Below are 12,003 nucleotides of genomic sequence, written 5' to 3' on the forward strand. Positions count from 1 at the left end.
AGTTGAAAGTGAGAGGAGGATCAATACCACGCAAACTCAAAGCTGCCAAAGGATTCAGTAACAGAGCTAGGCATGTAGTATGTGCTTTTACTGATAGGCATGTATTGACAACTCTGCCATTCATATGGTGCCTCTTTAACATGAAAAATTAAGCAGCCGATATCATATTAAATTATACCAAGTCACTCATGAAATAGCTAGATGTTAACCCATGACATAAAGTAATACAAAAAACCATCCCTTCCATATTACTGAATAGATACTGTGTTTGCACAGTTCAAAAACCAAAACTACATAGAAAGGTATGTATTAAAGTTTTGCTCCCACTCCTGTCTCAATTCCTGTTCCCTCATACCTTTCATGGCAACCATTTTTTGTTGGTTTTTCGTTTTCCTTTCCCGTGTATTTATAAAAATACTAGTAAATACAAATATACATTCTTATTATCCCCTTAAAGAAAAGGCACTGTATAGTGCCCTCTGTCACTCACTTTGCCTTTTTTAATCAATTTATCCTAGAGATCTGTCCACATCAGCACAAAGAGATCTTATTCTTTTTTTATAGTAGTACCTCACTCTGTGGCTATACCATAATTTATTCAACCAGACCTTATCAGGTTGCTTCCAAAGCGTCTTCCTAAGTGATACTTTTCAAATCTCTCCTGCTACTGTAACAAAGTGAATTATCACTATCACAGGATTTGCTTTCTTAGACCTGTATTAGGGGAGATTAGTGACCTACTGTTCATATTTTGTAAGAACCATCAGAAATTTCCATTTCACATGACTATATTCTCTCCCCATCAAAGTTTAATGTATTTATTATAGGATTTCTCAGAGCCTTTAATACACCATTATGCATTATGAATCTCTGAAAAGTATAGTGTGTGACATTTCCCAAACTTAATTGGCAAAACCTGCTATAGACGAAATATTCCCCAAAACAAACTTTAGCAGATACCGGGGTTATAATATAATCATTACTGTCATCTATTTAAGCAAAATATAAGACTTCTATGAACGTCTAAGAAAGCCAGCTGAGCTAATTTTCAGACTAGGCATTCCTTCACTACTTTTTGGATTATAAACCCCTTTGAGATCTGAATGTAAAGCCATTTGACCCTCTCCCAGAAAGAATGGATACAAGCATAAAATTTTTCAGTTTCTGGGGATTCATGGACCACAGTCCCCATGGTCTTATCTATTTTGGAAGCAACTTTGAATAGAAGTGCTATGTTATCTGTGGCACCATTAAAACTCCAAATGTTAGGACAGAACCCAGAGCTAATGAAAAAACACAAGAGAATTCACCATGCAGTGTACCTTGGTGCAAAGCAAACAAGGCACACTCAAAGGGATCATGTTTAACAATTAATGGTACCAAGCAAAGTAAATTCTACTAAATAATTGTGGGAACTGTCACGAGGGGTTGTAGTCTGATTTTTACACAGATGTCTCTCATTTTAAGTAAATAAATTAGATTCTTACAGGATTAAAAAAGTTGGTCTTTAATTCATTTTGTACAATATGAGCTTAACATCCAGGATTTTCAGAATGCAATACATTTCACATTAGACAGCAATATCTACCAGAAATATAATTCTGTTGCAAATCTGAACTGACAATGTGAATGCCCAGAGGAGAAAAAAAAATTCTGGGAATTTAAAATGGAGAGCAAAGAATCCCCAAGCATGATTATAGTCCAGTAGGCAAAATGATTAGGACAGAAGTATTAAATTGAAAACGTGACAAATGCGGGGCTACCACATCCGATTTGGGATTGGTACCCTACAGAAAGGCAGAAGGGCATTTAGAGAGGGCCGGTGGGGACTGAAGCGCAGACCAGGCTCTTCTCATGGAGCCTGGTGCTAAAGTCTGAATCTGCCTACAAGGGGCATCTGTTGTAATTCAGACAAACACAGTCCAGTAATACCCTTCTTCCCTCCATTCCCTGACAATTCCCCCCCAAACCCCACCCACCCATGGCAAATATTAAAAAGTGCTACAATTGTAAAAAAGAAAAGATGTTTTTCTAGATCATGACGACATCCCAGTAGCCAAACTATAATAGAATGGAAATTTCTAATTTAAATTCTTATCAAAAATTTGTTGGGGCGCCTGGGTGGCTCAGTCCGTTAAGCGACGGCCTTTGGCTCAGGTCATGATCCCAGGGTCCAGGGATGGAGCCCCAAGAGGGGTTCCCTACTCAGTGGGGAGTCTGCTTCTCCCTCCACCCCTCCCCCCTGCCCGTTCCATGTGTGCACACTCTCTCAAATAAATAAAACCTTTTTTTAAAAGATTTGTTTCCTTCTTTCTTTTTTTTTTTTTTTTTTAGAGGGAAAGAAAGAATCTTAAGCAGGTTCCACACCCAACATGGAGCCAGATCGGGGGGGCTCGATCTCACAACCCTGAGATCATGACCTGAGCTGAAATCAAGAGTCGGATGCTTAACTGACTGAATCACCCAGGCACCGCTCAAAAATTTGTTTCTTAAGAGAACTTTTTTTTCTTAATGAAAACCTCTCCAAATACTACCATGGAACTCGATGGGAAGAGAGTCTACTACATATAAATTTGCTCTATTCCCATCTTTGTTGAAAACATCAATTTCTAAGGTAAGATCTGTATAAGTATCTTCAGTATTTTCCAGAATAAAGAATGGTATCAAGCTGAAAACAATCTGTATATAAAAGAACATGCACCAAGCATAAAAGCACCAAGTGTTAATTATATGCTATGGCAAATTATGAGAAAAAGAGATTATAAGTATCATGTTTTCCTTTCTCATGCTCTTCTGAGAAACGAGTCCACAGTCCATTCTATAATATAAAGTACAGGCACGCTGCACATGTGAATCCATTTTCAAAGGTATATCCAATTCCCAAGTTCCTAGTCAGGGATGACATATAACTCAACAGCTTCTCCAAATCAGGCAATCTGACAAAAAAGCAGCAGCACAGTCCTGAACTCCAGAAAGAGAGGACAATTCTATACTGTCCGACATGTAAACAAAATAAAAACCAATAACACTAATCTATATATTCTCTACAAAAGAAAAAGAATACTTAAAGTATCTTTTCTATTTCATTATGAAAAGGCAGATTATGCTTTACGCTTCACTTGGATATTGTTGAAACAAAAACTGTTTAGACTTATTAAAATCCAAACTATGGCTTAATAAAAATTAAAATATTTGAAAGTATCTTCTTTGGAGTAAATATGAAAATCTGCGTATAAAAGCCAAACTACAACCTTTCTGTACTGGCAAATCAGCTCCCGATAAAAGTGCATATTTATGTCATGATCACATTATCTTCCTAAACCAAGCACTGAAGAAAAAAAAGTGTTTGGCCACTCTCAACTTACAGAAGTCATTAAAAATGTCTAGCCCATGAAGTGAAGAGTCGCTAATTTAAGAAACCTAGCATTACTCTAGGCTGCTAAGTCCTGTGCCCTCAGGAAAACTGTTAACAGCAACACTACCAAACACTATCCTAACACCATGCCAAACATAGACCCCTTCATGGTTTATTATCATCATAATTACAAATAATCCTAAAAGCCTCCCCAAGTTATAAAATACAATGAATATTACTCAACAAAATACATGAAGTAATTTACTAAACAAAAACAGAGGCAAACTTCATTGTAAGCTAAAATACTGAGATAGGTACCTGCTTTGTACAGGAACCAAAAATTCTCTTGGTTCAAAAGTGGGCTTAAAAGCAGCCAGGCAGGTTGTTGCACCTTTACATAGATAAACACTGATCTTTATTACTGATACATGCTTACTGCAAAATTGGAAATACTGTATCCATAAAAAGCAGATAACTATAGAAGAATCTATAGTCAGCAAGAGGAAGCTATAATATAAATCAAAAGCCACATTGTCTATAACACTAACCCTCTGAATCATCTGTATGCTCCTTTTATGTAAATGGCCCATTTTTCAGCTGCAGAGTCTATCCACTTTAAGATCATATTTGTGGGTAAAATACAGTAAGAAAGAAGGGGAAGGAAAGAGGAAGAAAAACAACCCATTACAGGATGTTGACAAGTTTAACTACTAAGGCTTTAAAATATATTGGTTAGCATACCACATACCACTAAAATAAACCAGGTTCCTCTAACAACAGGTTACTTTGGCTTTCGATTTTAACCTACTCAAGTAACAGAAGACTACTGTAACAAAACATTCTAATTTTCATGCCCTAAGCTCTCTTAGAAGAAAACCTCTGTACTTCTCAGTCTCAATTACCAAATAAAACAATTCTTCAATCCAACTCAATTGTCCTACAGTTTCATTTGGACAGATGAGATTTCTGTCCCTCCCTTTATTACAACTCTATGGACTGTGATGCAGAGAAACCAACTAAAGGCAAAAAGGTAACTAAAATTCTGATACTATGCCTGGGTACATATTATCTCCAGAGTTATCAATACCTAACCACAGATCCCAAAGAGTATGCTTACTTACAGACCCACCAAAAAACCTTCTACTTGCCAATCACCACTGAATTCACAGTAGGTTGTTACTATCTTTTATTTATTGAATGACTACTTTTTAAAAAGTATTTCTAATGGACTCAGGAAAATGTTTCAACTGGCACTCACAAATGGAATTAGCAGGAATGCAAATACTATCACTGTGTTCACTACACATGCCAAAATAAACTCAATGAGATTAGGACTCTACCTTGTGTGCCCATATCCTCAGTGCCTGGCACCTGGGAGATAATTTAATACCCATAAAATGAATGAAATTGTAAAACAACAAAATTCATGAAACAGCCCAAAAATTTCAGTGGTAACAGAACCGTGTTAAGTAATGTACTGCTTACAAGAATAAACACTTGCCAAAACTTGGGAACCTTCTAAACAGTAACGGAATATTTAATACCAAAAAATAAGACTGACAGTTCAAGTCAATTCTAAGGGAGGCCTGCAATAAGTTTTTGTAGCAAAGCTAACAAAGTTGCATTTCTATAAAATTTAAATGACTTTCCTCCTATCCCAAAACCATGATCAATGAAAAGAACGGAATTTTAGAAGCAGAAGAAACCTCAGAGCCTAAATTATGGAACAGATGGGCTTGTTTCAGAGCAATATAAACTGCCACCAATTTATTCAAAAATTTTGCATAATCACATACCCAAGATAGTATTTTATGAATATTAATTTTATTCTACTTTTTTGGCTATGCCAAGTAGTTGCCTGTTAAAGAAGAAATGACTGATGAATATCATAATCTTCCATTTTTATGACTTTTCCAGGGGAAAACTGATGAGAAAAAGTAACTATCAATGCAAACATTTCCTCTCTTCCCAGTTTTTAAGTTACAGTGTTCTGTAATACTTAAACCAACAGTTTTCCTGTTCTCCCATTCTGTTTTTAGACTGTCTGCTGTGATAGCTTATTATATTTGATTTCTACTACTGATTCGTACACGTTTACTGTAGCCAAGTCTTATCTTCCCAAAGATTTAGGAGGTATACCCTTCTGAAGTGTCCCTCCGCCATGCCATTAATAAGTGCTTGATAGTTCCTTTGTCATTCATTTGAATGTAAGCTCTATTAAAGCAGAGCTGGTTCTGTCTTGCTGGATACTACAAAATAGGTTCTAAGTGTTATTACAATGAATGAATGAATCACTGATCTGGAAGGCAATAGCATTACCATCCTCCTTTTGCTAGCTAAGTAGACAATATTTGAGAAGACACAGTTTCCATCCAGCTTTATGAAAACTAGAATGTTCTTTAACTGCTCTGAACTGAAAATCTGCAAATAATAAATTTAAGGACAACACTGTATTTGATATACATTAACAGAGAAAGTGCTAAAAAAAAACCTCCGAAACGCAGCTTATTCAAATGTCACACAAAGAATTACTGAAGATTCCTCAGAACGAGTTTCCAGTATTCCACTACCATCTCTGCGACCTGATCTTCCCCAAAACCACTGCTAAATGACTTCACGGTCTGGAGACTCCGTTTTCCTCCATGTTTTGAGAATTTGTAAGTGAACATACTGAAGTAATAATGAATGACTACTCTCCAGGGCCTTAACAATACTCTTTAAAAAGATTGGCCGGGGGTGAGGGGGGAGCTGGTTAAAGAAAACTCTTGAATAAAAACACACAAAAAGCAATTTTCCTGTTAGTTGTGAAAGACTGGAAAATTTTCACTGCAACCATGCCTCCTTTGCTGGTCACAGAGTAAGAATTGGAAGTCGGAAAATTTAGAACACTTCCATGCCCTTTGAGTTAGGAACTACGAAGGGAGAAGAGAATCACAACTGTGGGGACACATGCATTCTACATGAAAGCAGGAAGTCAGTTTCTCGAGCATGGGCCGCCGGTCCAGCATCCTAAACGGGAACGCGGGCCTTCTAAAAGCCCACCCCACTCTCCTCGAATCCTGAAGCCAAAGCCACCGGGATACGGAATTTGCTAGGCTGATGAAAGAAGGAGCAGCTCAGAGGGCTCAAGACACTTTCCTCTTTCTACTTGGCCTGCGGCAGGAGGATACTCCCCTGGTTCTCGCCAAAAGAGGAGGAGGCGGACCAGGCAGAGTCAGTAGCGAAAAGCAGCCTTGGCCGCGAAGGCAGCTCGTCCACGCGGCCGGAGAACTCACCGAACAAAGCACACCTCCCGGACCTGATAGGGAGACGCGAAAGAAGGGAAAAGATTCACCCCAACTCTTCACCACTGCCTGAGGCTAGAAACAGGTGGAGCCGCGCTTGGAGGGAGAAAAAAGATGGGTTTTGGAGGGGCTAATCTGAACTCCAGCGCCAAGGCATCCGGAACGAAGACCCGGGCCGGGGAGACCACCCGGGAATAAGGGAGACGAGCGCTAAGGGGAGAAAGGAAGAGATGGTCGGGGTCAAGGGCGGACGGATGGTCCCATGGGGGTGCCGGGGTCTCGCCGGAGCCACGCCGAGGATGCGGGCGGCTAGGATGCCCGCGGCGCGCGGCCGGCTGCCCCCACTCGGGCCTCCTGGGCGCCGCCGCCGTCGCCCCCTCGCACCGGCGCTCTGGGCGGCCACACAAAGGGGATGGCGAGGAGCGCCGGCTGCGGGGCGGCGGAGGGGCTCCGGGCCCGGGACGAAGTGGCCGGACCGCGACGCCCGCCGCGCCCCCGCCTTTGTCTCCCTGGTTCCGCGCCGCCCCCCCCCTCCCGCCGAGGGGCCCCGCCGCCCGCGGCGCCCTCACCCTGCTCGTTACCCGGGTGAGTAGCGGTCTCATCTGCTCGCCGGCCCCATCCGCCTCCATGGCCCGCCCGCCAGCCCGCGGCGGCCGCTATGGAGCTGCCCCGCGCGGTCCGCCCGCCGCCGCCGCCGCCGCCGCCGCCGAGACCCGGGCGCGCAAGGGAAAACGAACGTGCGTCCGTGAGCGAGGCGCGCGCGTGGGGAGAGCTGTGCGCGGTAGACGCGGGCGGCGTGTGCGCGCGGCTGCCGCAGAGCTAGCTCTCGCGGGGGAGCGAGGCCGCGGCGTGGAACGTGGAGCGAGAACTGAGCGAGCGGGAGGTCTAGGAGGGGAAGGAGGAGTAAGCCGCGTAGGGCCTGGGGGCGGGGCCGCAGGCCGTGACGCGCGCGGCGCCCGGGTCCCGCCCCAACACGCCCCCTCCCCACCTCCCTCGTCACGCCCCCTGCCAGTTTGGCACCGCCAGCCTGCTCTGCGCGTTCGCCGGCCCTGCCGGGAGGCCACCCAAACAAGGGGAGGGAGGGAAGCGGGACGGGCATTTGTTCCAGCCAATAGGCGGCTGGCAGAGTTCCTCATGCGCCACCCCCCGCCACCTCCTCAGGAAGCTCCGCCCCTCTTTGTAAAATCTTAACTGAAACAGAGCGTCTAACAAGTTTTTTCGGGTGGGAAGTTCTCCTGAAGTTTCTAAGTGCGGTGGGGTTTACCACCGCCCCTACCTCCTAACCACGTTCTTTAGAGTGGCAGGAGGATAGGAGGACGCCACCCTTATCAAGGCCGCTCACGGGAACCCCAAAGGAACTAACGGGTCTTCCTGACTCCTGCAAGGTTTTTTTTTCCTCTCAGATCAGTAGGTGTGAACCCCAGCTCGGGGCCTCTGAAAGAGGGAGTCCTCCTGACCGAGTATCCTCGTGTGCTTGTCCCTTTGACCGGGCACCACGGTGGCTCCCACACTCTTGAGTCCACCCTCAAATACCCACACCTGGAGGGCAGCTCTCAAATATCTACAGCTCTAACTGGGGATGATGATGGGACCTGCCACACAGGGTGATGGAAAGGTTAAGTGACTTTCTATCCGCAAACTTGCCTGATCCATAGCATGCTTATTATGGGCATTATTGTTAACAGGGTTATCATGCGTATTTTTAAAAGATAACAAAGTTAGCTGATAAGAGCTGCATCAGTGCTTTGGAGGGAAAATTTATGTTACAGCGGATCCAGAGCACATGTCCTATCCATCTCCAATAGGATATTAGCAAAGCCCTTTGTCAGAAAATTAAGGATGCTGCAAGATTCATTCCTGGTTTGGGTCCTAGTCTCCTCTTGTTCTCAACTTCCCAGAGAGTTACTTTGAGGCTAGCACACATTATTCACTTACTTGTATAAGAGCAGATGTGCTTTTAATAACAGCCACCATTTAAAGAGGCCTGCAATTAGAGACTGTGATGTTTTGCAAACATGTTTCATCTCTAATGCTCACAACACTATAAAATATGTTTTATTATCCCCACTTTATAGATGAGGAAGCTGAGGCTCATAGAGATAACTGGCTTTAGGTCCTAGTTAGTATACCTGCTCTTTCTAGTGCACCATTCCAATGCCTCATTAAAGATAGTTGAACAACAATAAGAAAAAGGGAAGAAAAGATGAAAGAAGAATGAAAAGGAAAGAATATGGAGAAAGAGGGGAACTGGAATTAAAAAAAAAAAAAGCACCTTGTAAAGTTGTTGAAGGCATCCATCATTTGTACCCATACCATCACTCTCTAAGGTGAGTATGATTTATATTGAAGAATTAGTTCTGGACTCTCTTACAATGTAGCCATGATAACTGTAATTAGTGTATACACAACACCCTCCATCCCCTTTCTCTGTCTTATTTTTCTGTACAGCACTTACCCTCTTGTAACATTTTATATGTTATGCTTTATTATGTTTATTGTCTGTACACATACATTAGCATAGTGATGTATGCTCCATGTATGTTCCATTCAAGCAGTGATTTTTTTTTTTTTGGTCTGCTTTGTTTGCTGTTAAATTCCTAGTGCACCCAGAAGAGTCCTTGGCCCTTGTAAGCTCTACTTGGGTTAACTGAATGAAGTGGGGCACAAGGGGACATCCTTTAAGACCTAAGAGCATCCTGGGTGACAGCTGAGGATGTGGCCAAAAGTAGTAACAGGAACAAAGTAGGAGCCTTGGAGTCAGAGGTGAAAGAGCTAAGTAGTCAGCTTCAAGAAGGGCTTAAAAATATACACTCAGAAGGGGCTCCTGGGTGGCTTAGTCAGTTAAGCCACTGACTTTTGATTTCAACTCAGGTCATGATCTCAGGGTTGTGAGATCAAGCCCCGCTTGGCTCCATGCTGAGTGTGGAGTCTACTTGGGATTCTCTCTCTCTCCCTTTGCCCCTCCCCCCTTTCAATAAAAAAAAAAAAAATCTTTAAACAACAACAACAAATATATATACATATACATACTCAGGAGATCATGCTAGAAAAATGAATTTCTCTTCATCCATCTTGCAAAAGAAAAAAATAAGCCCTTAGTTTATTTAATCCACAATTATTTTTTAAGTGACTTTTGTGTTGCATGCACTTTTTCTACTCCTCACTTGATCCCAACTACTAAAAAAATAATGTAGTAAAGGTCTGAATTACAGAATTTATTATTCTCAATTGCCCACTTAATTCTGGCTTAGCCAGAGTTCATCCTGAGGTGATGTTGTAGTGAGTAAAGAAGATAATGTGTTAAAAATCACTTTCATCAAATGTAAATGACTATGAAATGTTCCAAGGTGCTCAAAGGCAAATTATTATCTTAAGTATTTTAAATATTCATCCAAAATGTAGCACAGGGAAACAATTGCTAAACAAAGGTGAACGTGAACCTAAATTCATCACTAACAATGAATTTGTAGCACCTAAAATTAATGACATTTAGCTGTAGCCCAAGACACTTCCTGGGTTTCTGGAACAGTAGGTAATACTAGCAGGGACCTGGATACAACCTCTTGCAAGATCTTCATCCTGAAGAGCGAATAATCATCCCCCAACAGTTCTCTAAGTGCCAGGGCATATTTTGTAAAAACAAAAAGCAGCTTCTGTGTCATTTTGAAAAGCGTGGAACCAACCTTTAGCAGAAGATCCTTTAACAATTATGTATCTCTTCATTGCCTCTTCTGGTCATAGCTGAAATTTAAATGTTCCCAATCATCCAATCCCATAAGGAAAACTAAACTCCTTGGAATAGTGTTTAAAACAGCACCAGGGCAGTTGCAATGGGAGGAAGACAAAAGGAAGATGACTGAAAAGAAAATGTAGCTCTTTTGATAAATTTAAAAAACAAAACAAACAGACCTGTTCCCTGATTTCATGGAGTTCAAAGTGGAAGACATCGATATACACACAAATGACAACAATGCAATGAGTGCAGCTCTAATAGGGTCATGGGAAACTCAATGAGAAAGAACGGAATGCCTTTTGCTAGAGGAGAAAAGGAATGAGGGCTGCCAGATTGGGAAAAGGACAAAAGTGAAGGTGTTTGGAAAAGTTACAGAGAAATACAATAGATTTAAACTGAGTTATGAATGATAATGGTATTACTTGATCAAATTGCTAGGGGAGGGGAGGAAAGAGGTAACATTACAAGCAGAGGTAACAGCAAGATCAAGGGCGCTGGAAAAAAAAAATCAGAAACAGACTTATAAATACAAAGAACAAACTGGTAGTAGCCAGAGGGGATGGGAGAAACAGGTGAAGGGGATTAAGAGATACAAACTTCCAGTTATAAAATAAATAAGTCATGGGGATGAAAAGTACAGCATAGGGAATATAGTCAATAATATTGTAATAATATGGTCTGTTAAAAAGACAAAATCCAACAGTAAATTTGCAGATTTAATTGGCCTTATTAAAGGACTCACGCATCTGACAGCATCCCATCTAGTAAGTAGAAGGGAGGTCTGAGGAGTCATACAAAATGGAAGGTTTCTATAGGAAGGAGGGTGGGAAGAAAGTTAATAAGCAAAAGAAAAGAAAGGATGTTTTAGGCAAGATCATCTTCCCTTCCGGGGAATGGCAGAGGGTCTTATTATGAGGATTACCTCATCTTCCTGTAAGGAATGGAAGAGGGTCCATGTGACAGATTACCTCATTAACACAGCTCAGAAAATTCCTGACTGACCAGTTAAAACTACATTTCTGGGGGATATTGAAACTGCTAATTGGTGGACTCCTGAGTGGCTAAGCATCTGCCTTCGGCTCAGGTCATGATCCCAAGGTCCTGGAATGGAATCCTGCGTTGAGCTCCTTGCTCAGTGGGAGCCTGCTTCTCCCTCTGCCTGCCACTCCCCCTGTTTATACTCTCTCTCTCTCTCTCTCTCTCTGACAAATAAATAAATAAATAATCTTAGAAGAAAGGAAGGAAGGAAGGAAGAGAAAGAGAAAGAAACTGCAATTGGGTTTGGTGACTTGGCCTGTTTAGTGACTTGGCCTGGACCAAGTGACACCATTTTGGGCCTGTGGTTTTCTTTTTAACAGGTGACAAAAGGTAACTAACTACACTGAATCATAGTGAGCATTGTGAGCACTTAATCGTCAACTCACTATGTTGTACACTTGAAACTAATATAACATTGTATGTCAACTATACTTCAATAATAAAAATTTTTTTAAAAGATCAAGGTTATTGATCTGAAGAAACAGGGTAGCCCAGTGGTGAAGCATCCCTCCCCATCCAGGCAAACTTCCTGGGGCAGATTGCCTTTGTGCTTGTTCTTATGTTTTTGGGCAAGATTTTCCTTGCCAGCCTCC

General features: G+C 42.0%; 1 protein-coding gene across 10 annotated transcripts in view; it reads right to left on the reverse strand.

Annotated features, from left to right (window-relative positions):
• The window catches only part of SLC4A7 (solute carrier family 4 member 7), a 105,426-nt gene extending 97,919 nt beyond the window's left edge, over positions 1 to 7,507 (reverse strand). For 4 of the 10 annotated variants that reach the window (XM_032408837.1, XM_032408834.1, XM_032408838.1 and 1 more), the window contains exon 1: positions 7,209 to 7,506. In XM_032408837.1, the coding sequence (XP_032264728.1) occupies positions 7,209 to 7,268 (60 nt within the window). In that variant the 5' untranslated portion in view covers positions 7,269 to 7,506. Of the gene's footprint in view, positions 1 to 7,208 lie in introns of all 10 variants that reach the window. The other 6 variants (XM_032408841.1, XM_032408840.1, XM_032408839.1 and 3 more) reach the window with 4 other exon arrangements.
• Between the last annotated feature and the right edge of the window lie 4,496 nt (positions 7,508 to 12,003).

This window comes from Phoca vitulina, unplaced genomic scaffold, assembly GCF_004348235.1.
Source record: "Phoca vitulina isolate PV1807 unplaced genomic scaffold, GSC_HSeal_1.0 scaffold10, whole genome shotgun sequence".
NCBI classification, from domain to species: Eukaryota; Metazoa; Chordata; class Mammalia; order Carnivora; family Phocidae; genus Phoca; species Phoca vitulina.